General features: G+C 52.1%; 1 protein-coding gene across 2 annotated transcripts in view; it reads left to right on the forward strand.

The window, feature by feature from the left end:
* The window catches only part of CPAMD8 (C3 and PZP like alpha-2-macroglobulin domain containing 8), a 77,749-nt gene that overhangs the window by 21,584 nt on the left and 29,904 nt on the right, over window positions 1–26,261 (forward strand). For both annotated transcript variants that reach the window (XM_028126828.2, XM_088029136.1), the window contains exons 13-20: window positions 1,769–1,897; window positions 7,163–7,346; window positions 8,394–8,566; window positions 9,168–9,317; window positions 9,695–9,856; window positions 11,691–11,833; window positions 17,547–17,609; window positions 22,791–23,022. In XM_028126828.2, coding sequence (XP_027982629.2) covers window positions 1,769–1,897; window positions 7,163–7,346; window positions 8,394–8,566; window positions 9,168–9,317; window positions 9,695–9,856; window positions 11,691–11,833; window positions 17,547–17,609; window positions 22,791–23,022 — 1,236 coding nt within the window. The remainder of the gene's footprint in view (window positions 1–1,768; window positions 1,898–7,162; window positions 7,347–8,393; window positions 8,567–9,167; window positions 9,318–9,694; window positions 9,857–11,690; window positions 11,834–17,546; window positions 17,610–22,790; window positions 23,023–26,261) is intronic.

Genomic DNA, 26,261 nt, shown 5'->3' on the forward strand with positions numbered 1-26,261 from the left:
CTAATTATAAATATTAATTATTTTTTATTTTTTATTTTAGAGAGAGTGCATGAGCTGGGAGGGGTAGCAGAGGGAGAGGGACAAGCCAACTCCGCGCCGAGTGCAGAGCCCGATGTGGGGCTCAATCCCAGGACCCCGAGATCACGACCTGAGCCAAAATCAATTTGGACGCTTAATTGATGGTGCCACCCAGGCGCCCCTAATTATTTGTAACTGAGGTGTAATTGACACATCGCTCTATGTTCGTTTCTGGTGGACAACATGAGTCCATATTTGCACGTGTTGTGAAACAGTCACCACAGTAAGTGGTCAACAACGGGCGCCACACATCGTTACACATTTTTCTTTCCTTATGAGAAATTTGGAGATCTACTCTTAGCAACTTCCAAATATACAGTACCGTATTGTTAACTCTGGTCACCACGCTGAACATGCCATCCCCAGGCCTTATTTTTTAACTGGAGATTTGTATGTTTGGCAGTCACAGTTTCATTACAGCGATGTGGCAGATTAGGACCGGCAGAGAGCGAGGTAGGGGCGCCTGGGTGGCTCAGTCGGTTAAGCCTCTGCCTTCGGCTCAGGTCATGATCCCAGGGTCCTGGGATCGAGTCCCGTGTCAGGCTGCCTGCTCAGCGGGGAGTCTGCTTCTCCCTCTGCCGCTCCCCTCCCCCCCCCCGCTTCTGCTGTCAAATAAATAAATAAAATCTTTAAAAAACAAAACAAAACAAAAAACCCAAAAAACAAAAAGAGTGAGGCAGCGGGAGAGACCTGGGGGGGCCCCCATTTGAAGCTTCTCGTGCTGTCCCTGTGGAGTCCCTGGGACACCCTACCTTTCTGGCTCGTGATGTGTGACGTGTGACAGGAGCCACAGAGAAGCACCAGCCAGGGGCATGATATAGGCATGAATCATTGGCTGTGCAACTAAACTCCGGTTCTAGCCAGAGCTCCCTCCCCGGAGGTCCGGCTGGTAGCACGAATCTCGAAGCCCCAGCCGCTTGTCCCTGTCCTGAGTCAGCTCGGTAGCACGTGTTACCAGGACACACCGTGAATTAACAGAGACACGCTCGTCACTTGGGAGACCCCAGGGCTTTAGAGGCTACCTCCCAGAAACTGGGGACAAAATGGACCAACTTCTTTATTCTTGATCTCACAGAAGTCTTCGATCTGCACCTCTGGCCTCTCCCTTGTGTTGCCCTGTAGTCTTTCAGCAGCAAGTGAAGGGAACAGGCTCAAACTCCAAGGGAGCAAAAAGCAGTATTACCACCCCCGCAGGGCTTGGTGGGCATGGAGGGGAAGGACTTGAGCTCAGGGAGCCGCAGGGTCCAGAGCCCCGGGGATGCTGTCCAACACAGCCACTCTTTCTCCTGTCCACCTTCTCTGTGGTCACTTCCCAGGCCTCTTATCCCCTCTGAGAAGCCACCAGGGCCACTGGCAAGCCAGAGAGAGGGAGGGAGAGAAAGGGGGATGGGGAGGGCTTCCTAATATGCCTGTGATAAAACTATCTCTTGGTGGCCACACGAGTCACCTGCCTCTGCCTGAGCCACCCCCTTTCACCCTGTGACCAGTCTTGGCCACGTGCTTCCCGGAGCTGGGGAACAGTGCATTAAGGCACATTGGACCCCAGTCTCTGAGAACTGGGGAGAGGGGTCCCCAAAGGCAAATTGGAACATGAGAGGGTCTTGCTGCAGGCCAGGGTAGGGAGAGGAACCCCAAGACCCCCTTCCTCCACGAAGCACCCAGCCTTGACCAAGTACCCTCTTTTCTTCAGACCAAGGTGGTAGCCCTCAATGGAAAGCCCGTGGGGGCCCAGTACCTGCCCAGCTACCTGTCTCTCAGCAGCTGGTACTCCCCCAGCCAGTGCTATCTGCAGCTGCAGCCGCCTTCCCGCCCCCTGCAGGTAAGGCTTTCAGGTGTGCCCCCCCCCCCCCGCCCTTCCCTGGCAGGATGGGCCCAGAAAGCCAGAAAGCCATGAGCACGCACCTGAGCGGGGGAGGGATCTGCTCCTCCCCCAGCGGGGCTGATGCTGGTACTGAAGCCGGAGCCCCCATCCCTCCAGCACGGTGGGGCGGGGGGGGGGGGGGGGGGCGGTTCCTCGGGATGAATGCCTGTCATGTAATTATAGTGAACATTTAGGCTGTGGCCCTGGGGTTTACTCTGATAAACCTGGCCCTCGGGGTGCTGTCGCTTGCTCCCAGGCCTGAGGCGGGACCCCTGTGGTTGGCCCAGCTTCCCGCCGTCTGCAGGCTGGCACTTGCTGGGCGCAGGCACCAGGGTTCCCCAGCTGACGCTTGCACACCCAGTACCGAGATGAGACAGCCCCAGAGCTGGGTCTCGTGTTCCTTCTTCCCGGTCTGTTCTTCAACAATCACGCTTAAGTAAGATGCGCGGAGATGCGTGTGGAGATAGGGAGCTGTAAGCATGGAGTAGAAAGTGCAGAGAGTTCCTCTGGACCCCCTCTCCTCTGCGTGCAGTGTCCCTGAAGATTAGCAGCTTGCCTTCAGGTGGCACGCCTGTTACGGTTGATGAGCCAGTGTCCACGTGTCCTTGTTGACTAAAGTCTGCAGGGTACGTTAGGGGCCTCTCCTGGCACTGCAGATTCCGTGGGTTTGGACAAACATATAACGACACGCATCCAGCATTATAGTATCGTACAGAATGGTTTCACTGCCCTAAAAATCCTCTGAATTCCCCCCCAACCTGTTCATTCATCCCTCCATCCCCACTAGGCCCTGGCAACCACCGATCTTTTCACTGTCTTTATCCTTCTGCCTTTTCCAGAATGTCATATCTTGTTGGGAGAAGTGAAAACCCCTGGGGTTGTTTGGATCGGAGGCACAGTTTCAATAGACATGCACAAAGGAAGTCAAGTCACGAGATTTATTTACAGATCGCAGAGTGGGGTGGGTGGGTGCCCAGTGAGCTGGGTCACCTCCATTCCAGGTCACAAGCGAGCAGGAGACAACAGGGCAGCAAGTACCTGTGACTCCTAAGGTGGTTGAGGAGGAGGTCACTAACATTTTGGGGGTCAGTGCTAAGTGGTTATTTTATTTTAAAGGTTTTATGTATTTCTTTGTCAGAGAGAGTGAGTGCATAAGCAGGCAGAGGGAGAAGCAGACTCCCTGCGGAGCAGGGAGCCCAATGCAGGGCTCTATCCCAGGACCTTGGAATCACGACCTGAGCTGAAGGCAGATGCTTAACTGACTGAGCCACCCAGGCATCCTGCTGAGTGGTAATTTTAAAAAGACATGTGAGGAAAAGTGAAGCAGAAACTTGTGGCCAGAATCCTAAGCTCAGGTCCTCATCCCAGTAGCCAGACTCAAGGTGTGAGCAGCTTGTCAGGGCATCGAATGCCCAGGTAGCAACTTAAAATAGCTGTTTTCCCATCCCACGTATAGAGTCGTCCTCCCTTATCCGTGGGGATACATCCCTGCCTCCCCAGTGGCTGCCTCCCCAGTGGCTGCCTCCCCAGTGGCTGCCTCCCCAGTGGCTGCCTCCCCAGTGGCTGCCTCCCCAGTGGCTGCCTCCCCAGTGGCTGCCTCCCCAGTGGCTGCCTCCCCAGTGGCTGCCTCCCCAGTGGCTGCCTCCCCAGTGGCTGCCTCCCCAGTGGCTGCCTCCCCAGTGGCTGCCTCCCCAGTGGCTGACCGAAACTGCGCATAGTACCAAACCCTACTTACACGTTCTTTCCTATACACACATACCTATGACACAGATTGACTTATAAATTAGGCATAGTAAGAGATTACCAACAATAATTCATAATAAAATAGAACCACCGTAATAATATGCTGTAATAAGAGCCACGTGAGTGTGGTTTCTCTCTCTCAAAATACACTGTACGGTGCCCACCCGGCTTATGATCACAAGGTGGTGGAATGTCTGCATGAGGGGATGAAGTAGGGGGAATGACGCAGGCGTTGTGACGTGGCGTTAGGCTGCTTCCAGACCCCCGTGGATGGCAGGTAACCGAAACCACGGATAAGGGGACTGCTGTAGTTGGAACCGTACGGCACTTAGCTTTTTCACATTGCTTCTTTCACTTAACAACATGCATCGAAGGTTCCGCCTTGTCTTTCCGTCATATGGTGTGGACGAATGGTGGTTTGTTTACCCTCTCATCTCTTGGAGGATAGATGTATAGTAAAGCACCCTGTTAACTCCCTTAGCTAGAGGCTCCCCGACATTGCTCCCAGGCCTCACCGTAAGCCTCTGGCACTCCCTTTCTGAGAGCCGCGGCCCGGACCCGAGGCGGCCAGGGATGCAGCTCAGAGGAATCCTGGCACCGGGGCTGCCCGTTTCGGGGGCTTAGCGGCCCTCTGCAGGGGTTATGAGAATGAGAAAGTCAGACGAGATTGTGCCTGGCTTGGCTGGACACGCTGTTCTTGTTGTAATTAATGGTATTCAAGCGGCAGCATGTTGTGGGGATGCTGGCCTTGGCTGCCATCCCACAGGGGCGGGAAGGAGCCCTGTGTCCCCAGCCGCCAGTACTGCAGTTCCTATTAGGCAGGGACTTGGTTGGGCCACTCGGACTTTCCTCTTGGAGGGACATCTCCATCCTGCCCGAGTCAGGCCAGCAGGCTCCAGTCCCTCCCCACCCCCCCCCACCCCCGCAACTATCACCGAGGGGCCCTGGGCGCAACCTCAGGGCATTGAGATAAGCGTGGCTGTGCTGGGTCCAGCCTGGGCTCTGTGTCAGGCTCCTTTCCCCTTCGTCCAGCTCCGAGGCGCATGTAGAGGGGCGCTGCTCTGTGAACGGGGGCTGGCAAGCCAGTCTTTTAGGATTGCTGTGATATCATGGGGTTCGTTCGTGAAGAAGGGAAAGGTTTTGCTCTTTTCTTTTTTCCAACATCTGAAACGCAAGGGGACTTTTGTTTATAGGTGTCTTTTTATAAGGTGAATATTTACAAACTTAGAGATCATAAAAAACGGTATAACCATGTGCCTTTCACTTAGATTTATGAATTAACATTTTGCCTCTATCCATCGATCCTCCCACTCAACCGGCTCACTTGTCCACCTACCCACCCACCCACCCAGCCACCCACCCAGCCATCCACCCACCCACCCACCCACCCAGCCATCCATCCATCCATCTACTCCTTTAGACTTTTTTTTTTTTTTTGCGGCAACATTGGAAAATAAGTTACAGATATCATGATGCTTCACTCTTAAATACTTGATCATAACATGTCCTAGAAATAAGGACATTCTTCAGCATGATCTCAAGGCTCTTATCACATCTAAGAAAATTATGTTAACTCAAGATATTGTTTAATTCACAGGCAGTATTCCGATTTTCAAAGATGTCCCCAAGATGTAACTTATGTCTTGCGTGTGAACACCCATGCACGTGTGCATAATCTCATGCACACATGTGTAAGCATGCAACCACGTGCTTGTGTGCATGCCTGTGTGTGCATGCCTGCATTTCATTCAGGATCAGTTTACGTGTTGCATTTGGCTCTTCTGTGTCCATAGTTGCTCTTGATCTGAAACAGTCCCTGCCTCTGCCTTTTCATTGCCATGACGTTTGTGAAGAATTCAGGCCCGTGGTCTTGTAGATGATCCCACATTCTGAATTAGAATCAGGCAGAATTGCTACGTATGTGCTACTCTTTGGGGCCCTGGCAAGAGGCACAGATTGAGGGGCGCCTGGGTGGCTCAGTCGTTCAGTGTCTGTGTTCGGCTCAGGTCATGATCCCAGGGTCCTGGGATCGAGCCCCGCATCGGGCTCCCGTCTCCCACCCGCCCTGCTTGTGTTCCCTCTCTCGCTGTGTCTCTCTCTGTCAAATAAATAAATAAAATCTTTGAAAAAAAAAAAGGCACAGATTGAGGACACCCCCCTGTTGCTGGAGCTGATCTTATCCTTGGGTTGGGTCTGATTCCTGCCGGCAAGTCTTTCCCCTTGCGGGGGAGGCTGCTGAATAATCGGGGTGCCACAGTGTCCTTACCCCCAGCAACCTCCCCTCCGGTGCCTTTAGCATCACTGACAATCCTTGCTGTAACCCCTTATCGCCAGGGGGGCTGCGTGATGGCGGTTCTGAAATCTGTCATTCCTTCTGGGTTTATTAGCTGGTGTTCATCCGTACAAAGAAAGAACTCTCCATCTCTCCTCCCTACGGTTATTTTTGTTGCTGTGTAGCGGTTCAGAGTATGTTACAGACTTAAGGACTTAAAAAAAATTGCTCAGTATGTTATAATCTGTTATCATACTTTTTTTATTTTAAATTTTGGAATAATTATCGGTTTTCAGACGAGGTGCTCAGACAGTGCAGGGAGATCCTGCATATCCTACTTTCGGCTTCCCCTGCTGATGTTAAGTTTTAGAAAATTGTTCGTCTTTTTGCTATTGAGTTGTTAGAGTATTTTATGTGTTCTGGACCCTAGACCCTTACCAGATGTGTGACCAGGGATGCTCAGGGTCTGGGGTTTTTATGGGGGCGGGCAGTCACATAGCCCTGGCTGACCACCTGCATAGCTGACCTCAGTCCCAGCCCCTCCAGAGGTCAAGCTGATAGGGTGTGACCCAGCCCTCATAAATCATATTTTCAGTATCGGGTATGGCTTGAGGTCTCGGGTAAACAAAGATACTTACCAGGCAGGACATTTCAGAGGCTTAGAGATCCCCTTTCGGGGGCTGGGGGACAAAGGCCAGACTTCTCTTTGGGCTAAGTTTACTTCTTTTTTTAAAAATTTTATTTATTTATTTATTTATTTTAAAGATTTTATTTATTTATTCATGAGAGACAGACAGAGAGGCAGAGGGAGAAGCAGGCTCCCAAGGAGCAGGGAGCCTGATGCGGGACTTGATTCCAGGACCCTGGGATCATGACCTGAGCCGAAGGCAGACGCTTAACCATCTGAGCCACCCAGGCGCCCCCAAGTTCACTTCTTTACTGCACCTCACCCCATCGAGAGCTTCCACACTGATTAGTACGCTCGATCCAACCACAGCCCCATTCGCAGAGCCGCAGCTGAGGCTGCCACGGGGACATGGCCACTGCCATGATGCCCCGTTCTCGGCCCTGAGGCCAGTGCCCCTGCCCAGCCATGTCCTGGCCTCCCTGTGGCCCCAGAGCAGCCGTCTGCCCCGGGGTGGGCTGTGGCGTTGGTGCCAGGCCCTGGGGTGCCAGGCAAGGCTCCCCATGCTGCATGTCTCCCCCAGGTCGGAGAGGAAGCCCATTTCCCCGTGAAGTCCACGTGTCCCTGCAACTTCACCCTGTACTACGAGGTGGCTGCACGGGGCAACATCGTGCTCTCGGGCCAGCAACCCGCCCCTCTCACCCGCCAGAGAAGCAGGCGAGCAGCCCCAGGGACACCCATTCGCTTAATGCACCTTTCGGAGACAGGTGAGCCAGGCCACTGACCGGAGTTCCTTGTTCCTTCTGAACCACTGAGACTGGGGTGAGTCACCCCGGAAAGGAGGGGGAAGCGGGGCTCAGCCCGGAGGGGGTGCCTGCCTCGGGGCGGAGGGCATGTGTCTCAGGCAAGATGGGGCTCGGGCCAGGGGGCGGGCAGTGACCAGCTGCTGGAGATGGCAAGGTCCTTTCCAGGCTGTCCTCACTGCCTGTCTGCAGGGGGACAGGGGTGCGCTGGCCCCCACCGGGCTGTGTTGCCACCTGCCAGCCCAGATCCCCTCCTCCTCCCCCCTCTCCCTGACTCCATGTGCTTCTCACGAGACCCACCACCTCCCCTGGGTCTTCCTTAGCCTCCTCCTGCCTCATAGCCCTTCTGCCTCAAGCAGGATCCCCACACTGGGCGGGGGGGCGGGGGGACACTTGAAGGCAGGCCGTTTGTGGTGGGGCCCTCCTGTGCACGGCAGGGTGTGGGGCAGCATCCCCGGCCTCCATCCATTCGGTGCTGGCAGCAACCTATCCACGCACAGTGTGACAACCTAAGAAGTCTCCAGATACTGCCAGTGTCCCTAAGGGGAAAAGTCACCTGTAGGTGAGAATCAGAGATAGGCAGGCAGACAGACAGACAGACAGGGTCCCTCTCATGGGAGGGCAGAGTTTCCCACCCTGCGCCCTACTAACGTTTGGGGCTGGATCATTCTCCCTTTGCTCTGTAGGGTGCTGCGCAGCATTCCCGGCCCCACCCACTAGATGCACTCCCAAGTCGTGACAACCAAAAATGTCCCCTGGGGGGCAGCATCGTGCTGGCTGAGAACTGCTGGCCGGCATAGTGCTTTGGGAATCCTACCCCCGCATCCTTTTGGGCTTCCCTTCCCTTCTAGGTGAAGTAACAGGGGATGTGACTATCTATGGATCACTTGCCTGGGGCCAGCACCTCCCCCTGCGGTGCCCCATGTCACCCCCAGGGCAGCCTGGGGCATTGGTGGTCCCGTTGTGGGCTGCTGGGTTCTCATGCCTCTCCCCACCTTTGACTTGTCCTAGAGCCCCCTCCTGCCCCAGCAGCCGAGGTCAACGTGTGTGTGACCTCCCTCCGGCTGGCCGTGAGCCCCAGCATGGTCCCCCTGGGCCGCCTGCTTGTCTTCTATGTCAGGGAGAATGGTGAAGGGGTTGCCGACAGCCTCCAGTTTGCTGTTGAGACCTTCTTTGAAAACCAGGTAGAACATGGGGTGCCAGTCAGGGGAGCGGGGGAGGGGTGGACAGGCAAGCGCCGTCCGGGGTGTCTGTGTCCGGGTAGGCTGCACACAGCTGCCACTGGACTTGCAGAGGGTGTCACAGGCAGGACCGTAAGGGCCGCCTTGCTTTCAGGAATAATAGCAACATAAATTGGACCTTTATGCTCCTCCAAAAGTCCCCCGGAGGGGGATTGCATTAACCCCACCCAGGGAAAGAGGTCCACTGTTCTCTGTCCCCACTGGGTTCCAGACCTAAGGGGACACAGCTCCTGTCCCCAGCAGCGGGTTCAACCTTCTGCCCCACCCCGTCCCTGCATCCCTTGAAACGGGCTGCCACATGCCCTCAGCCGGTGCCTGTCTCCCCACCCCTGTCCTCCTCTCTCGTCCTCCGCACAGAATGTTCCAGCCGTCCCGGCCTCGTTCCTGTCACTCTGCCTCCCGCCCTTGTCTCGCCTGGGCAGCAAGGCCAGGGTCCCCCACTGAGCTGGCGAGGACCAACTCTCGTTGGCAGGTGGAGAGGGTGGGTGGGTCAGTCGGGAGAGGTTGGCCAAGCTCCCGATTTCTCCGCTGTGTTTGGGTCCAGGTTTCACTGATGTATTCGGCAAACGAGACCCAGCCCGGGGAGGTTGTTGACCTGCGGGTCAGGGCTGCGAGGGGCAGCTGCGTGTGTGTCACTGCGGTGGACAAGAGCGTCTACCTGCTCAGGTCTGGGTTCCAGCTGACTCCAGCCCAGGTGCGTGGGGGCCCTCGGGCGCCAGGGTCCAGCACCTCCACGGGGGGCTCTTGTTTTCCAGTAAGTGAAGGGCCCCATGTGAGTCTAGATTCTTTCTCTCACTGGTGAACGCAGTCCTGATGGTTGCTTTGGTGAGTTGAAAGATCTTGGGGTCAAATTCATCAGACTCTTGCAATATGACATTGTCCAGGTCCTGCCTCTCAGCCCCTCTGCCCATCTTTAGAAGGGGCTGATGACACAATGCCCATCCGCCAAGATGGTCTCCAAGTGATATTCATGAAAGGAGGTGGAAATAGGAGCATGCCAGACCCCCGAGAGCCAGTTTGGGTTGACAAGAAACCTCCAGTAGACTGGTCCCTGTTCCCCTTTGCCTGTAGGTTTTCCGGGAATTGGAAGATTATGATGTTTCTGATGCCTTCGGGGCGTCCCGGGAGGATGGGTCCTTCTGGTGGGCTGGACTGGCGGCCCGACGACGCCGGCGCTCCTCCATCTTCCCGTGGCCCTGGGGCATCACCAAGGACTCCGGGTCTGCCTTCACTGTAAGGACAGGTGGTCTAAGACCCACCGCCCCCTTCCAAGCGCCTCTCACTTTGAAACAGACGATCTCGGGGATACAGAGATGGTCAGGGGGGACGTTTCCAAACTTTTATTGGGGCAGCACTAATTTTTGATTCTCTCCAATGAGAGCTCATAAGTGGAGCCCCCCGATTTGCAAGGCAGACGAGGTGTAGAACGTTATGAGTGTCGACTGATAACTTGAACTTGGGATGGAGCAAAGGCGTCAAGGGTGCTTTGCTGGAAGGAAAACCTTCACCCTCGGAGCAGACAGCCACCCGCCCCAACGTTCGTAGCTCACATCCGTGCTCCTCCTTCCTGGCTGCAGGGGCTGGGGGCCCCAGGGGATGCAGTAGGTGTGAGCATCATTCTAGATCGTGCCGGGAGCCCACATGAGCATGCTGGCGGTCTCCACTTGAATGCACCGCCCATTTGTGGGTGCTTTTCATCCCAGCTTTAAAATCATTTAAAACGCATCATTTTTCTCCTGTTTTTATTATGGAAGACTTTCAGACATACAGAAAAAGTTGAACAAATTAACAAACACCTATACACCCGCCACCTAGATCCCACAATTAACATTTTGCTACAGTAGCTAAAAAATACATTACGCATCTATATCCGTCTGTATCCGTATTGATACATGTATCTAACATCTGCATTGGAACAGATGACGTTTCAATGACACATTTGTTGAACTCCTGGCAGCTTGAACTCCTGGGCCCTGGCAGCTTTTGGAATTAAGAGGTGATGCCTCTGAGTCCAAGCAACTGACTTTACATTCCTTGTTCCCAAAGCAGAGCGGGGCTTCCCTACAATCGAGTGGCTCCCAGTATTTTTTTAAAGATTTTATTTATTTATTTGAGACAGAGCGATAGAGAGTGAGCACAAATGGGGGGAAGGGCAGAGGCAGAGGGAGAAGCAGACTCCCCGCTGAGCAGGGAGCCAGAAGTGGGACTCGATCCCAGGACCCTGAGATCATGACCTGAGTTGAAGGCAGAGGCTTACCCGACTGAGCCACCCAGGCGCCCCGCTCCCAGTATTTAACACAGTGATGAAAGTAGTAACAGTCACAATTGCAGTCATCTGTCTCAGGCATGGTGCCAACTGATTTTTTGTGTGTGAAATTCACAATTAGAATTAACAGCAAAATGAACCATTTTATTAATTTATTTATTTGACAGGGAGAGACACAGCAAGAGAGGGAACACAAGAAGGGGAAGCGGGAGAGGGAGAAGCAGGCTTCCCGCAGAGCAGGGAGCCCGATGCGGGGCTTGATCCCAGGACCCCGGGGTCATGACCTGAACCAAAGGCAGACGCTTAACTGACCGAGCCATCCAGGCGCCCCAAAATAAACCATTTTAAAGTGGACAGTTGGGTGGCATTTAGGACACTCAGTGTTGTGCAACAGCACGTCTGTCTAATTCCAGAACATTTTCATGACCTCAAAAGGAAACCCCGTCCCCACAAGCGGTCACTCCCTACTCCCCCGCAACCTTCCCCCCCCGCCCGGCAACCATGAATCTGCTTTCTGTCTCTATGGATTTTCCTGTTCGGGATGTTTCACATAAACGGAGTCACACATGTGGCTCTTTGTCCTGAGCCGCAGATGCGCTGGCCTCCCTACCGCTTGGCCCTGCATGGTCACTGGGTCCCATGATCCCCTCAGCCTGTGTCACCAAGCCAAGAGCAGAGGACTGACTCCCCCAGAGCCACGATGCAGCGGTGATGTCGGGCTGGTAGCCCCAAAGTGGTGGAACTGTTGGGGCCATCACCTCTGCTTGCCCACCGGGGTTCCGGGCATTGTCTATTGCTTAGGAAACGGGCCTGGTGGTGATGACCGACCTGGTGAGCCTGAACCACCGACAGGATGGCGGCCTATACACGGATGAGGCTGTCCCTGCCTTCCAGCCCCACACGGGAAGCCTGGTGGCGGCGGGCTCCTCCAGACAAACCCCCAGGTAATTGCCGCCTCGAGCAGGGTTGTCTGACCTCATCCTGTGGACATTAGGGGCTGGATCATTCTCTGTGGTGGGGCTGTCCATGAGCAGCGGGTGCTGAGCGGCATCGCTGGCCTCCACCCACCTGATGCCAATAGCACCCCTTTCCCCTGGTTGTTACAACCAAAAATGTCTTCAGATATTGCCCAGTGTCCCCCGGGGGCAAAGTCACTACTGACCTAGTGGGTTAGGGAACCGACCACTTCAGTCCCCCCTCCTCAGTTCCTGGCCGCACCTGAGTGTGTGGGGGGCTGGGGGTGCAGAGGGAGGAAGGTGCATCAGGAGCAGAGCTCCCTGGGACAGAGGGTTTGGGGTGGGGAGGGAAGCTGGGGTTTGACTCTCCCTCTCCCAGGGACTGTACTTAGAAAATTCTGTTACCTCTTTCCTCCACCTGTTCCTTCCTCTTCCTTCTCTCTCTTCCCTTTCCTCCTTCAATTCTCTGCCTTTTCGAGTTGGACACCGAGTAATGCTTTTCAGTCTCTTATTTTATTTTATTTTATTTTTAAAAATTTTTTATTGTTATGTTAATCACCATACATTACATCATTAGTTCTTGATGTAGTGTTCCATGATTCATTGTTTGTGCATAACACCCAGTGCTCCACGCAGAACGTGCCCTCTTTAATACCCATCACCAGGCTAACCCATCCCCCCACCCCCTCCCCTCTAGAACCCTCAGTTTGTTTTTCAGAGTCCATCGTCTCTCATGGTTCGTCTCCCCCTCCGACTTACTACCCTTCATTCTTCCCCTCCTGCTATCTTCTTCTTTTTCTTTTTTCTTAACATATCTTGCATTATTTGTTTCAGAGGTACAGATCTGTGATTCAACATCTTGCACAATTCACAGCGCTCACCATAGCACATACCCTCCCCAATGTCTATCACCCAGCCACCCCATCCCTCCCACCCCCCACCACTCATCAACACTCAGTTTGTTTCCTGAGATTAAGAATTCCTCATATCAGTGAGGTCGTATGATACATGTCTTTCTCTGACTTATTTCACTCAGCATAACACCCTCCGGTTCCATTCACTTCGTTGCAAATGGCAAGATCTCATTCCTTTTGATGGCTGCATAATATTCCATGGTGTATATATACCACCTCTTCTTTATCCATTCATCTGTCGATGGACATCTTGGCTCTTTCCACAGTTTGGCTATTGTGGACATTGCTGCTATAAACATTGGGGTGCACGTACCCCTTCGGATCCCTACATTTGTATCCTTGTGGCAAATACCCAGTAGTGCAATTGCTGGTAGCTCTATTTTCAACTGTTTGAGGAACCTCCATACTGTTTTCCAGAGTGGTTGCACCAGCTTGCATTCCCACCAACAGTGTAGGAGGGTTCCCCTTTCTCCACATCCCCGCCAGCATCTGTCGTTTCCTGACTTGTTAATTTTAGCCATTCTGACGGGTGTGAGGTGGTACCTCATGGAGGTTTGGATTTGGATTTCCCTGATGCCGAGCGATGTTGAGCACTTTTTCATGTGCCTGTTGGCCATTTGGATGTCTTCTTTGGAAAAATGTCTGTTCATGTCTTCTGCCCATTTCTTGATTGGATTATTTGTTCTTTGGCTGTTGAGTTTGATAAGTTCTTTATAGATTTTGGATACTAGCCCTTTATCTGATATGTCATTTGCAAATCTTTTCTCCCATTCTGTCAGTTGTCTTTTGGTTTTGTGGACTGTTTCTTTTGCTGTGCAAAAGCTTTTTATCTTGATGAAATCCCAATAGTTCATTTTTGCCCTTGCTTCCCTTGCCTTTGGCGATGTTTCTAGGAAGAAGTTGCTGCGGCTGAGGTCGAAGAGGTTGCTACCTGTGTTCTCCTTTAGGATTTGGATGGACTCCTGTCTCACGTTTAGGTCTTTCAACCATTTGGAGTCTATTTTTGTGTGTGGTGTAAGGAAATGGTCCAGTTTCATTCTTCTGCATGTGGCTGTCCAATTTTCCCAACACCATTTGTTGAAGAGACTGTCTTTTTTCCATTGGACATTCTTTCCTGCTTTGTCAAAGATGAGTTGACTGTAGAGTTGAGGGTCCATTTCTGGGCTCTAGATTCTGTTCCATTGATCTATGTGTCTGTTTTTGTGCCAGTACCACACTGTCTTGATGATGACAGCTTTGTAATAGAGCTGGAAGTCCGGAATTGTGATGCCGCCAGCTTTGCTTTTCTTTTTCAATATTCCTCTGGCTATTCGGGGTCTCTTCTGGGTCCATACAAATTTTAGGATTATTTGTTCCATTTCTTTGAAAAAAGTGGATGGTATTTTGATGGGGATTGCATTGAATGTGTAGATTGCTCTAGGTAGCATTGACATCTTCACAATGTTTGTTCTTCCAATCCATGAGCATGGGACGTTTTTCCATTTCTTTGTGTCTTCTTCAGTTTCTTTCATGAGTATTTTATAGTTTTCTGAGTACAGATCCTTTGCCTCTTTGGTTAAATTTATTCCTAGGTATCTAATGGTTTTGGGTGCAATTGTAAATGGGATCGACTCCTTAATTTCTCTCTCTTCTGTCTTGTTGTTGGTGTATAGGAATGCCACTGATTTCTGTGCATTGACTTTATATCCTGCTACTTGACTGAATTCCTGTATGAGTTCTAGCAGTTTTGGGGTGGAGTCTTTTGGGTTTTCCACATACAGTATCATATCATCTGCAAAGAGTGAGAGTTTGACTTCCTCTTTGCCGATTTGGATGCCTTTGATTTCTTTTTGTTGTCTGATTGCTGTGGCTAGGACTTCTAATACTATGTTGAATATCAGTGGTAATAGCGGACATCCCTGCCGTGTTCCTCAGTCTCTTATTTTAATTCGACACATTTAAGCCTTTTGAAGGTTATGAATTTCCCTCACAATGCTGCTCTGGCAGCTCCCGGGTCGTGCCGTGAAGCGTTTCCATTGTTGCTTGGTTCCAAACGGGTGCTAGCTTTCTGAGCTGTGACTTACCCAGAAGTGGACATGTTTTAAACTTTCAAAGTGATATTTTAAATTATTTTTTCATCTGTTTTATAAATTTGTATCAAACATGCATTATGGCTGGTGAATGTGGTTTGTCTGTTATCCATTGTCTGGTTCTTCCTTTGAAGGCTTTTTGTGTGGCCACCTTTTTGTAAAGGCTTGTGTCTTCTTGAAAAGAAGATCCCAGCCCCCATCAATTCGGTACAAGGCTCTCTATGCATACTTTAGGTCAAGCCTCTTGATGGGGATGCCCAAATCCTCCATATTCTTGCTCACTTCTTGTTTGTCCGTCTGTTTGCTAACTTATCGATGACTGAGGGAGACAGGTTCACATCTCTCCCCTAGATTTGTGGCTTTCTCCCTGGAGTCCTGGAAAACTTTGTTTCCCAGGAGGTGGTGTTTTTCTCCTCTCTCCTGTCTCCCCTCCCTTCTCTCCCACCCCCTTGTTCTGCTGCCTCTCTTACTCCCTTCTCAAGCCCAGCTCTCAGCCAGCTAGCTGGGGAAGGGGGAGTGTTCGGAAGACCGTGGCTCTCCACTCTTTCTGGCTTTAGGGCTGGCATGGGGGAGGCAGGCCTTGGCTTTACTCCCTCCTGCCCACTCCTCCAAGAGGGACTCAGAACCAAGGGGCTGGGGCTGGGGTCTGTGTGGTCAGTAGTGCCTCAGGATCTGGTCCCTCTGGAGACCTTCAAGGTGGGCCCCACACTCCTCAACCCTTGTGCTGAGCCAGAAGTGGCCCAGGGGACCTTCCGCCCTGGCAGGCCTGTCCACAAAAGCCCTCTCCATCTTTCACACCCTCTGTCTAGATTGAGATTCCTGGATACTTTGTTCTCCTGGGTTCTTCCTGCCTGGGCTGCACACTTAGCTGGGGTGTGGCAGGCCCCCGAGGGTCCTAGTTTCTAAACTCCAAATCATGGCATGGGCAGACCAGGCTCCCCATTGGGTACTTTGGAGGCATACGGGGGCATTGCTACCATGTGATTGTGTGAGGGCCTCCACCCACCAGACACCGCCTCGGGGGCCCTGACCCTCTCATGTGCAGGAACCCCAAGAGCTTGGCCTGGAGTGGGTATGAAAGTAATTTTCTGAAACCCCAAACCACGAAGGCAATTGTAAATCCCAGATCCCAGTGCAGAGAGAGGCATAAGACATGCCTTTAAAAGGAAGTGTCCCTGCCTTTTTATAATTGGCTCACACATCCATATCCTGAGGATAAGATCTTTTTCTTAACCATATGCAGTGGTTAAAGTTTTTTCAAGCAGTGTGAAAGTTTTTGTAATTAAATGTAAGTCTCTCTCCTGCCTCTACACCCTCCGTTCCCTTGTTTAGAGGCAACCATGGTCAGTAATTTCTTAGATATCCTTCTAGAAATTTTCTGTGCATATACAAGGATTTTTTAAAAGATTTATTGATTTTAGAGAGAGAAGGAGAGCACAAGCAGGAGGGGCAGAGAGAGAGGGAGAGAGAATCCCAAGCAGACTCAGTGCTCAGCATGGAGCCTGACGCAGGGCTTGATCCCAGGACTCGGAGATCATGACCTGAGCTGAAACCAAGAGTCGAGTGCTTAACTGACTGCACCACCCAGGTGCCCCTAAACAAGGATTTAAAAAAAAAAAAGCAATGAGAGAACACTATAATACTGTTCCGGGCCTTCCTTTTTAAAGTCAACAATAGGTCTTGGAGACCAACCCATCTCAAGTATACCTGCACTGACCTAACTCTGCTAGACTGACATGTAGCATCCCATGGCATGAATGTGCTACCAGCTGATTAACCCAGTCACCCTCTTGATGGAGATTTTTGGCTGTTTGCTGCCACGAACCAGCCCATTTTTCTGTCCTGGCACCTGTGTCCATGGGTATTTCCAGGGTGCATTCCTTAGAGAGATACTGCAGTTTGAAAGGATGTGAGCTTTTTTAATTTTGAGAAGTTTTGCCCAATTTCAAGTAGGGCTTGATTTTTATTAGTGTTTTTATTTTTAAAGATTTTATTTATTTATTTGTCAGAGAGAGAGAGAGATTGAGTACAAGCAGGGAGAGCGGCAGGCAGAGGGAGAAACAGGCTCCCCGATGAGCAGGGAGCCTGGTGCAGGGCTTGATCTCAGGACCCTGGGATCGTGACCTGAGCCAAAGGCAGACGCTTAACCGACTGAGCCACCCAGGCGTCCCATTATTATTATTTTTTTAAAGAACAAGACAGTCCCTGAGGAAGGTGGGGTGTGAGGCTCCTGAGGAGGAACCCGAACGGAAGGTGCTCTTTAGGAAACAGGGAGGGGCTGGGGGGGGTGGTGGATAGCTCAATGTGATGGTACAGAAAAACATGGCAAACCCAGAGGGGGGAAATTAGCAAAGGGGAGGACATGGCGGGGGGTCCCTGTGAACTTTCTTACCTTCTAAACTCAGGATGTGAAGTGCCACTGTTGAGTTACAGTGATTCTGTCAAACCTTTGATGTATCACTTCTATGAGTCCTCACCAAGTAGAATGTTAACCCTGCCAGGTGAAAGAACTAGAACTAACACGTTCTGTCCTAATCAAGTAGAGTGTTACTTGACAGCCAAGAGAATTAAGCCACGACACCTAACTGAGTCCAATGTTAACCTTTCCAGGTAAGACTTACTATGTTACATTCTACTTGGGTAGAAGTTTACCTGCCAGGTGACAGAATTAAGGTATGCCCCATGACACTTTCTTATTTCTTCTTTAATTTTTCATAGAGCAGAGAAGAGGAAAAGGACCTTCTTCCCCGAAACATGGATTTGGCGTTGTCTGAACATCAGGTACAGTGAGCTTTTTTTTTTTTTTTTTTCACAGTAAGATGCCGTTTCTTCGCTGTGTTTGTGGGCTGACTCAGAGGCATTCAGGCAAATCTAGATCGTTCCCAGTGGGTTTGCTTTCAGATCTGACATCAGCATCTGAGTCAGACTTTAGGCATCCTTTTCCAACACATAAAACTCAACACCGTGAAGTCAGCCCCAAATCCCACTGTGGCCTCGGACATCTGCTCAGGAAATATGAAATGCAGGGTCTTCGTGCCTCTTACGACTCCCACTTGGGGTAACTCTATCCACTCTGTTTGCATAACGAGCTCATTAAAATGATTACAGTTCCCTGGAACATGAACTTGACCCCGCCCCCCCCCACGCCTCCCTCACTCCTCAGGGGCCTCGGGCTCCTGCCTACAAAACAGACTGCTTTTCTCAGCATATTTCCTTTCCACGTTCCCCCGTCCCTTCAGTTCTTTCTGAAGAAGCCCTGCTGTGCCAAATTCCTGCCAGATGCTGTTGGCTTTTTTTCCTTTCAATGCTTGGTGACAGAACACCAATGGTACTAGTAGGTCATGGTGGCCTGCCCTGGGAAACTAGTTAGGCAGGAAAGATCAGATGCCCCCCAGGCCGTGGGTGGGCTTACTGCTGAGCTGGGCCCCACTTCCAGACACGAGATGCCATGGCACGCCGTCATCACACAACTGAGCTCCCAGTTAGGGGCTCCTCAGCCTGCTCTCATAAGGATGTGTGTGTCCCCATTATGGGAAGACTTAACTCCTGGTCAGAACAGATCCAGATGACTGCGTTTCGTTCTAGGGGTCTAAATCTAAGATGGGCTGTCTGTCTGTTACCATTCAAATGTACCAAATGTATCTATTTTTTTCTGGGGGCCGGATGTATTTGGTGCCGGGTAATGTTTTGGGTACAGGGTTGGCACCTTGAACAAGGTGGACACTCAGGTTGCTTCCACCTTTTGGCTATGATAAATTACCCTGCTGTGAACACAGGTGTGCAAGTATCTCTTTGAGACCCCGCTTGCAGTTCTTTGGGGTGGATACCCAGAAGTGGAATTGTTGGCTCATATGGTAATTCTATGTTTAATTGTTTGAGGAACCACCATCCTGCTTTTCACAGAGGCTGCACCACTTTACATGCCCACTAACAGTGCACAAGGATTCTTCTTTGAATATTTGATAGAATTCGGGGTGCCTGGGTGGCTCACTCGGTTAAGCGTTCAACTCTTGGTTCTGGCGCAGGTCATGATCTCAGGGTTGTGGGATCAAGTGATGCGGGAGCCCTGCATCAGGCTCCATGCTCGGCTTAGAGTCTGCTTAGGACTCTCTCTTCCTCTCCCTCTGCCCCTCCCCCCCGAAATAAATAAATAAATCTTTAAAAAAATTTTTTTAAATGTTTGTTAGAATTCACCAGTGAAGCCATCAGGTCCAGGGCTTTTCTTTGTAAAGAGATTTTTGGTTATTGATTCAATCTCCTTGCAGGTCTGTTCAGCTCTAGGTCTGTTCAGATTTTGGTTTTCCTTGTAATTTCGTCTTGATTGGTTTTGCATTTCTAGGAATGTGCCCATTTTATCTAGATTATCCAAGTTCTTGGTGTACAGTTGTTCATGTACTTTTTAATAATCTTTTTATTTCTGAGAATGGGTAGTAATGTCCCCACTTTCATATTTTAGTAATTTGAGTCGTCTCTCTTTTTATCCTTTGTCTAGTTAAAAGTTGGTCAGTTTCATTGATCTTTTTAAAGAACCAACTTTTGGTTTTGTTGATACTCTATTATTTTTCTGTTCTCTATTTTAGTTATCTCTGCCCTAATCTTTATTATTTCTGTTAGCTTTGGGTTTAGTTTGTTTTTCTTTTTCTAGTTCTTTAAATTGTGAAATTAGGTTGTTTGAGATCTTTCTTCTTTTTTAATAGGTATATAGCTATAAATTTCCCCCTTGGCACGGCTTTTGCTGCATCCCATAAGTTTTGATATGTTATGTTTTGTTTTCCTTCATCTCTGGGTATTTTAAAATTTCCTTTGTGATCTCTTCTTGGATCCATTGGTTAATTAAGAATACGTTGTTTAGTTTCCACAAATTTGTAAATTTTCCAGTTTTCCTTTTCTTACGGATTTTTAACTTTGTCCCATCATGGTCAGAGATGATACTTTGTATGATATCTACCTTTTAAAATCTACTGAGACTTCCTTTGTGGCCTAATAACATGGTCTGTCTTGAAGACTGTCCTGTGTGCCCTTGAGAAGAATGTGGGTGCTGTTGTTGGGTAGAGTGTTCTGTGAATGTCTGCTGGATCTAGTTGCTTTATTGTGTTAAGTCTTCTACTTGCTTACTTATCTTCTGTCTGGTTGTTCTGTTGTTCAGAGCAGAACATTGAAGTCTCCCAACTATTACTGTAGGGCTATTTATTTCTTGCTTGAATTCTGTCCATTTATGTATGTATATATCTCAGTAGTCTCTTATTAGGTGCATACATGTTCATAATTGTTATATGTTTTTGCTGTACTGAACCTTTTATTAACATATAATGTTCTTCTTGGTCTCTTGTAGCCTTTTTGGACACAATGTCCATTTTGTCTTTGGAGCTAAAGTGAGTCTCTTGTGGACAGCAGATAGGTCATGTTTTTTAAGCAACTCTGTTGATCTCTGCTTTTTGATTGGAAAGCTTAATCCACTTACATTTAAAGTAATGACTCATAAGGAGGGCCTCACGTCTGTCCTGCTCTTTGTTTTCTCTGTGCCTTATAGCAGTTCTGAGATGGCAGCTCAGGGCAAGGACCTAGCTCAGGGTACATGCTGGGGAACAGAGACAGCATCCTGGTTCCAGCATCCAGGATGTCCTGTCCTCGGCTGTGTTGCCCACCTCCCCTCTGTGAATTTTTGGGGTAGTCGCAGTGCACCATGCAGCTTCCAGTCCACAGCAAGAGCCCAGCCAGTCTGGCAGGCAGCTCCCATTCTTGTGGTTGTTTCATGGTTATTTCAGGCAGAGGGAATAGCCTGGGCTTGGTGGGCGGAGCCAGGTGTGGTGTGGGCATGAAAGCGGCAGATAACCCTGAGCAGTTGGGCAAGGCTCAAGGGTCAAGATGCCACAGGGGTAGGATAGGTTGGAGATTTCAAGAGTTCAGCTGAGCTGGAGAGAGGGAGAGCTGAGCCGTCAGGTGGTGGAGTGGCCAATTCAAACAACGACAAGGAGCCATAGTGAAAGTAATGGTGAAGCCTTTCATCTTTACTGTGACCATGCAGCCTGGCTCCCCCTGTTCCGTTTGCCCCACAGAATGTCATACCTTGCAGGTGGATCAGACATGGGGTTGTCTCACTGCGGAGGGAGCCTTGGGCAAAAGGCTCCGACAGTTTTATGGACCCTGGCGTCAGAGAAATATAGGGAGGAGGACTCAGAGTGGGAAGGTACTGGGTGCTGAGCCAAAGCGGTGAGAAATGCCTCGGAGATTTCCTCCCACTGATAAGGAGACCTTGGCAATGGTCTTCTGACACCTAATGACCTTGGGCCAAGGCAGGTCCCTAGTGACACACCGACCTAGGAATGGAGGCAGTGGGGCTGGGAAGGCAAAGCATGGCTGGTGATCCCCCTCAGAGGCCACAGTTCACTGGCTATGCCACTAGCCTGGTGTGGGGAAGGCAGCGTCCCTTGACGGCTGCCAGGGAAAGCCTTCGTAATGGCCTAAAAGAATCACACAAAGGGTTTTTAACTGGGAGTCGGGCTCCGCAGGAGTCTACGGGACAGGGATGCCAGCCCAGGAAGAGTGGATGTCCCCTGGGTGGGGGGCAGGTTGGTGGCACCCAGCGTTCATGGAAAAGTTGGCTGTGATCATATGAAGCTGACAAATGTCCTGCCAAATGGGAAGAGGCCACCTAAGTTGTCACGGGTGATAGCATGTGATCCTCATAGGGGGGAGGACGGATGCCCCGGGTCCTGAGGGGTTGCTGTGTGCCACGGGCTGGGGTGTCTGGCCGTCCAACGAGGGCCACCTGGTCAGGCTCCTGAGAAGCAGACTGAGGCCAGGCAGGTGAGTAAGGAACAGCGGGTCCCCAGCTAGGCCTGGAGCTGTCTGGCCTTCGCTTCTTTTCCCCAGGTCATAGGTTTTCTCCTCCGAGGACTCTTACACCAGATGCTAAGATAAATCTCAAAAGGACATCCTGGAAATGCAGAGGAGACCACAGAGTTTGTCGTCCCGAGCTGGCCTAGAGTGATCGGGGGACCACTAGCCGGGGACAGGGGAACCTTGGGTGGCGAGAGCCGTCTGAGAGAAAGAGAACATGAGCCATACACATAATTTCGGATTTCCCAGTGCTGCGTTACATAAAGGGCAAAAAGAAACACGTGGAGTGCACTTGAATCATATGTTTTTTTAACCCGCTAGATATCCCCCAGTATGATCGTTTCAACAGGCCATCGATCTAAAAATTCTTGATGATACATTTTATGCTTGTTTTGCACTGCGTGAGTTTCCTATACTGTCACAAAGTGCCACAGACTGGGTGACTTACAACAACAGAAATGTTATTCTCTCACGGTTCTGGAGGCCAGATGTCCGAGATCCGGGTGTGGGCAGGGCCGCGCTCCCTCTGAAAGCTCGAGGGGAGAATCCCTCTGGGCCTCTTCAGCTTCTGGGGGCGCCGGTGTCCCTCAGCTTCTAGCTGCGCCCCTCCCATCTCTGCCTCTGTCTCCTTCTCTGTTGTGTCTGAATTTCCTTCTTAGAAGGATGCCCGTCGTTAGATTGGGGCCTGCCTTCCTCCAGCCTGACCTCATCACTAATTTCATGTGCAAAGACCCTGTTTCCAAATAAGGTCACGTTCGTGGGTACTGGGGGTTGCGGCTTGGACGTACCTTTCTAGGAGACACAAGCATGCCCCAAATGGCTGATCCCCTCAGTTCAGCGTCTTCCCCCCTCCCCCCGAACTGGGCGGGCGTGCACTGCCAGAGTCGGCACAGCTGAACCCTTGTGGCGGGTGATCCTGTGTCCACAGCTGTCCTGAGAGCCATTCGTGTTTCTGATTACATGAGTTGGGGCCAAGGGGCAGCTCTCTCCTGCCACACGCCGTGTGGTGCCTAAAGGCTTATTTCCCAGCTGCAGGGACAGCCTTGCTGCAGTCGCCCGGTCCCCCCTGGCCGCCTCGGCCCGGCCCTGGAGAAGGGCCCATGGTTGTCCATCTTCCTGCAGTGACCCGTCCGGCGAGGAGACGCTCAGCGTGCAGGTCCCGGACTCCATCACCAGCTGGGTGGGTGAGGCCGTGGGTCTGTCCGAGGCTTGGGGCCTGGGTGTCGCCGCGCCTGCCCTGCTGAAGACCTTCAAGCCCTTCTTTGTCGACTTCACGCTGCCCCCCCACGTGGTCCGCGGGGAGCAGGCCAAGATCCCACTCAGCGTCTACAACTACCTGGGGACCTGTGCCGAGGTACTAAACCCGCCCCCTCCCCCCAGCCTTCCCTGTGCCTGGGGGCACCCATGATCTCAGGAGGCAGGGATGAGGGGGGTCAGCCTGAGCGGCTTGGAAGGGGACAGTGCATCTCTGTAACGGGGGAGGGCGTCGTGGGAGGTGCAGCTGCTGTGTTATCGGGGAGGCAGGGGCCGGAATCCTGGAGGTCCGCAGAGCAGGCGCTCACCGTCCCCGGTTACACTTGCACACTCACCGATGTGGCCACGCTACTCCGCACGTCGGTGTTTCGGTTTCCCACAAGTGTCAGGGACAGAGGAGTCACGGCGGTTACGGGCTGCGTGGGTTAGCACGTGCTAAGAACAGTGTCCACGGAAGGGCCGCAGACCCTCCCGATGCTGTGGACGCTCCAGGGGCCGAGCAGCGGGGCCCCAGGCTCCTCCTGGGAGGAGGTGGAGAAGGCGGCTCTCTAGGCCCCTTGCAGCTGCCCAAACAAAGAAGCGCGAGCTCGGAGGCTGAGAACAGCGGAAGTGGATTCTTCCATGGTTCTGGAGGCCAGAGTGCAAGGTCTCGGTGTGGGCCCGGCGGGTTCCTCCCCGAGGCTCTGAGGGAGCTCCCTCTCATGCCTCCTACTGGTCTCTCTCCACGTCGCCTTCCCTCACGTGTCTGCCCTCTGTGAACGTCTCTGTGTCTGTGGGTTCTCTTCGAAAGATCCCAGTCCTATTGGAGTAGGGTGGGCCCTAACCTCATTGTAACTTAGGGACCTCTGCAGAGATCCTGTTTCCAAATAAGATCGCGTTGACGGGTGCCCGGAGTTTAGGACTTCAAAATATCTTTCCGGGAGCCACCAGCGAACCCATACAGCTACCCTGAGGGGGTGGGCTTAGGGCTGACCTTGGGGGCTGGGGAGGATTTCAGACCCTGGTGATGAGGAAGGACAGGAGGTGAGGGCGGGCCTGTGAGACCAGGTGGGTGCATGATGGGGAAGGGGGACTTGGGGGGGCCGGGGTCTGTGTATCAGTGAAGCTTGGGGAGGCTAGGATCACTCGCCCTCCCTCACCTTTGTGATCCTTGAGCGCTGGCTAGGCCTGGATGTCAGCTGATGGGAGGGAGGAAGGGAGATGGGGAGGGCTCTCCGCAGTTAGGGGTAGCCCTTGGGGCTGAGGGTTGAAAGCCGAGGCTGTGGGCGGAGGAGTGAATGGGGTGCAGGTTCAGGGGTCCAGCTGGGAACAGACCTGCTCTCTGCACGTCTCAGCTTCATCCTGACAAACCACACACTGGGGACATGGCTGACTTCCTCCTGGCCCTGCCCAAGTGCGTGGGGACCCCCAGGGCCGCTAGCTCATTCCATACCGAGGGCAGAAGATGTAAGCTGCAGCCTCAACCAGACACCGTGGAAACTAAGGGATTTCACCCCACCCCCGAAACCTAGATTTCCGTTTTTTCCTGAAAAAATGAGGAAATTGGAATTTGCTACCTGGCAGGGCGCGCGCCCAAGGCTGCTGGGGGTCCTGCATGTTCACACCTGGCTGCCCCCAGAAGACTGGACTTTGGCTTGGCATTTCTATTTACGGCCTCAGTTTGCCTCAGTTTCCCTATCTGTAAACTGGGCGTGAGAACTCACCCTGGCCCTGCTCACCCCCGCCGCCGGCTTCTCTGGGGCAGGAGGGAAAGAGCAGACGCGAGGGCCCCTCGTGAGTTTCGACAGGGATGGCTGTGGTCTGTGATCATCTCTGAGCCCGGCCCGGAGCGGGGACAGCAAACATTCTGAGTCAGGCTCAGAGGGGACCTGGAGGTTACATGAGACGCTTTACTCCTTTTTTTCCTTTGCAAATGCTATGCATCCACTGAATGATTTCATCTGCCCAAAAGCGTGTTGCACACGATGGCGTGTGACAGCCTCAAGGCTAGTAAGGGAGTTCTCGCCCCGCCATCTGGCAGGCACAGTGTGAGTCCGACGCTGGTGTTTGCCCTTGACTTTCCTGCTGGTGTCTCTCTGACTCTATAGAAGAGCCACACATTAATGTACTGTCACCTGGGAGCTTCTTGTCCCCTGAGCCTTTAGTTAAAGGAAAATGTCAACTGGAAAAAAAGAAAAAAAAGCAGTCAGTGCAGATTCTGAAATAGGGATGAAACATCCAGAGACCACCAGAAAGGAGCTCCTTGGTGTAAAATGCTGGTGATTCTCATTCGCTGGCACTCGGAACCAGTGTGCGCTGGACCTTGTGCAGACATCAGAAGACCCCAGGGCCCAGGACGTGGGGTCCGGCCGCGCTTGACCTTGGAGCGCGGACACCACTAGGCCGCGAGCCTCAGGATTTTGCCTGCACCGATACCAGGAGGCTGCCTGGGCCAGGGAGGGAGAGCTGTGGGTGGAATCGTTCCCAGATAGGAAACTGAGAGATGCATCGTTACATGTCCAAGGTCTCCCGGAGTGTTTGGGGCTGAGCTGTGTTAGAACCGGGTGTTTACAGGGAGCCAGGCAAGCCGAGGGGGACATGTGAAATAGGCTCAGAGCAGGCAGCACCAAAGCCCAGTGCCTGTACGATCCATCCTCTGTCATTCTTTCTTATGTAGTGTGTAGCCGGGGGGACTAGGACCCTGGTCTTAAAAAGCCAGAATAAGTGCAGACTGATCCCTGATCTAGAGGGTGGTCCCCCCAAGGGAGGGTCCTCACCGAGTTGGCAGGCAGGACCCTCAGGTGCCCATTTGAGCTCCAGGCACACTCTGGTGGCTGCTTTGTTACACATCCCCAAGGCACCAGGGAAACAGACCCATTTACCCCCCTCAACACGGACAGCTCGTCATTCCACCCAGGACCTGGAAAATATGGCTCACTGACGCTTGGCGCTTAAGTCTCTTCTTTCCTCCTTGGAAGAACTCGGACTCAGAGGGATGTGGGAGCTCCTGACACACCCTGCATCAGCCGTTCACCCTCGGGTCCAGCTCGGCTTGTCCCGAGGCAGGGTTCGGATGCTCTGTCACACTTGCCACTAGATTTTTCTCGTGCCCTTCCCTCCGCATCACACGTGCCCGCGTGTGTGACTCAGGCGCGTGGACCCTCTGAGGCCCAGAGATCCCGTGTGTCCTCTTCGGCCTCGTTACTTTAGCTCCCAGTAGGGCGCCTGCACCCACTAGGTGCTTCATATATGCTGATTGGACAAATGGATGTGGGCCCAAGAGCCTGTTCTAGATTGAGAGGTATAACCACACATGCACACAGAGACACTCACGTGCGCACGGCTGCACTCAGGCACTGT

This window comes from Eumetopias jubatus, unplaced genomic scaffold, assembly GCF_037043125.1.
Source record: "Eumetopias jubatus isolate StellerSeaLion01/CBP00866 unplaced genomic scaffold, mEumJub1_p1.0 scaffold_1, whole genome shotgun sequence".
Lineage (NCBI taxonomy): Eukaryota > Metazoa > Chordata > Mammalia > Carnivora > Otariidae > Eumetopias > Eumetopias jubatus.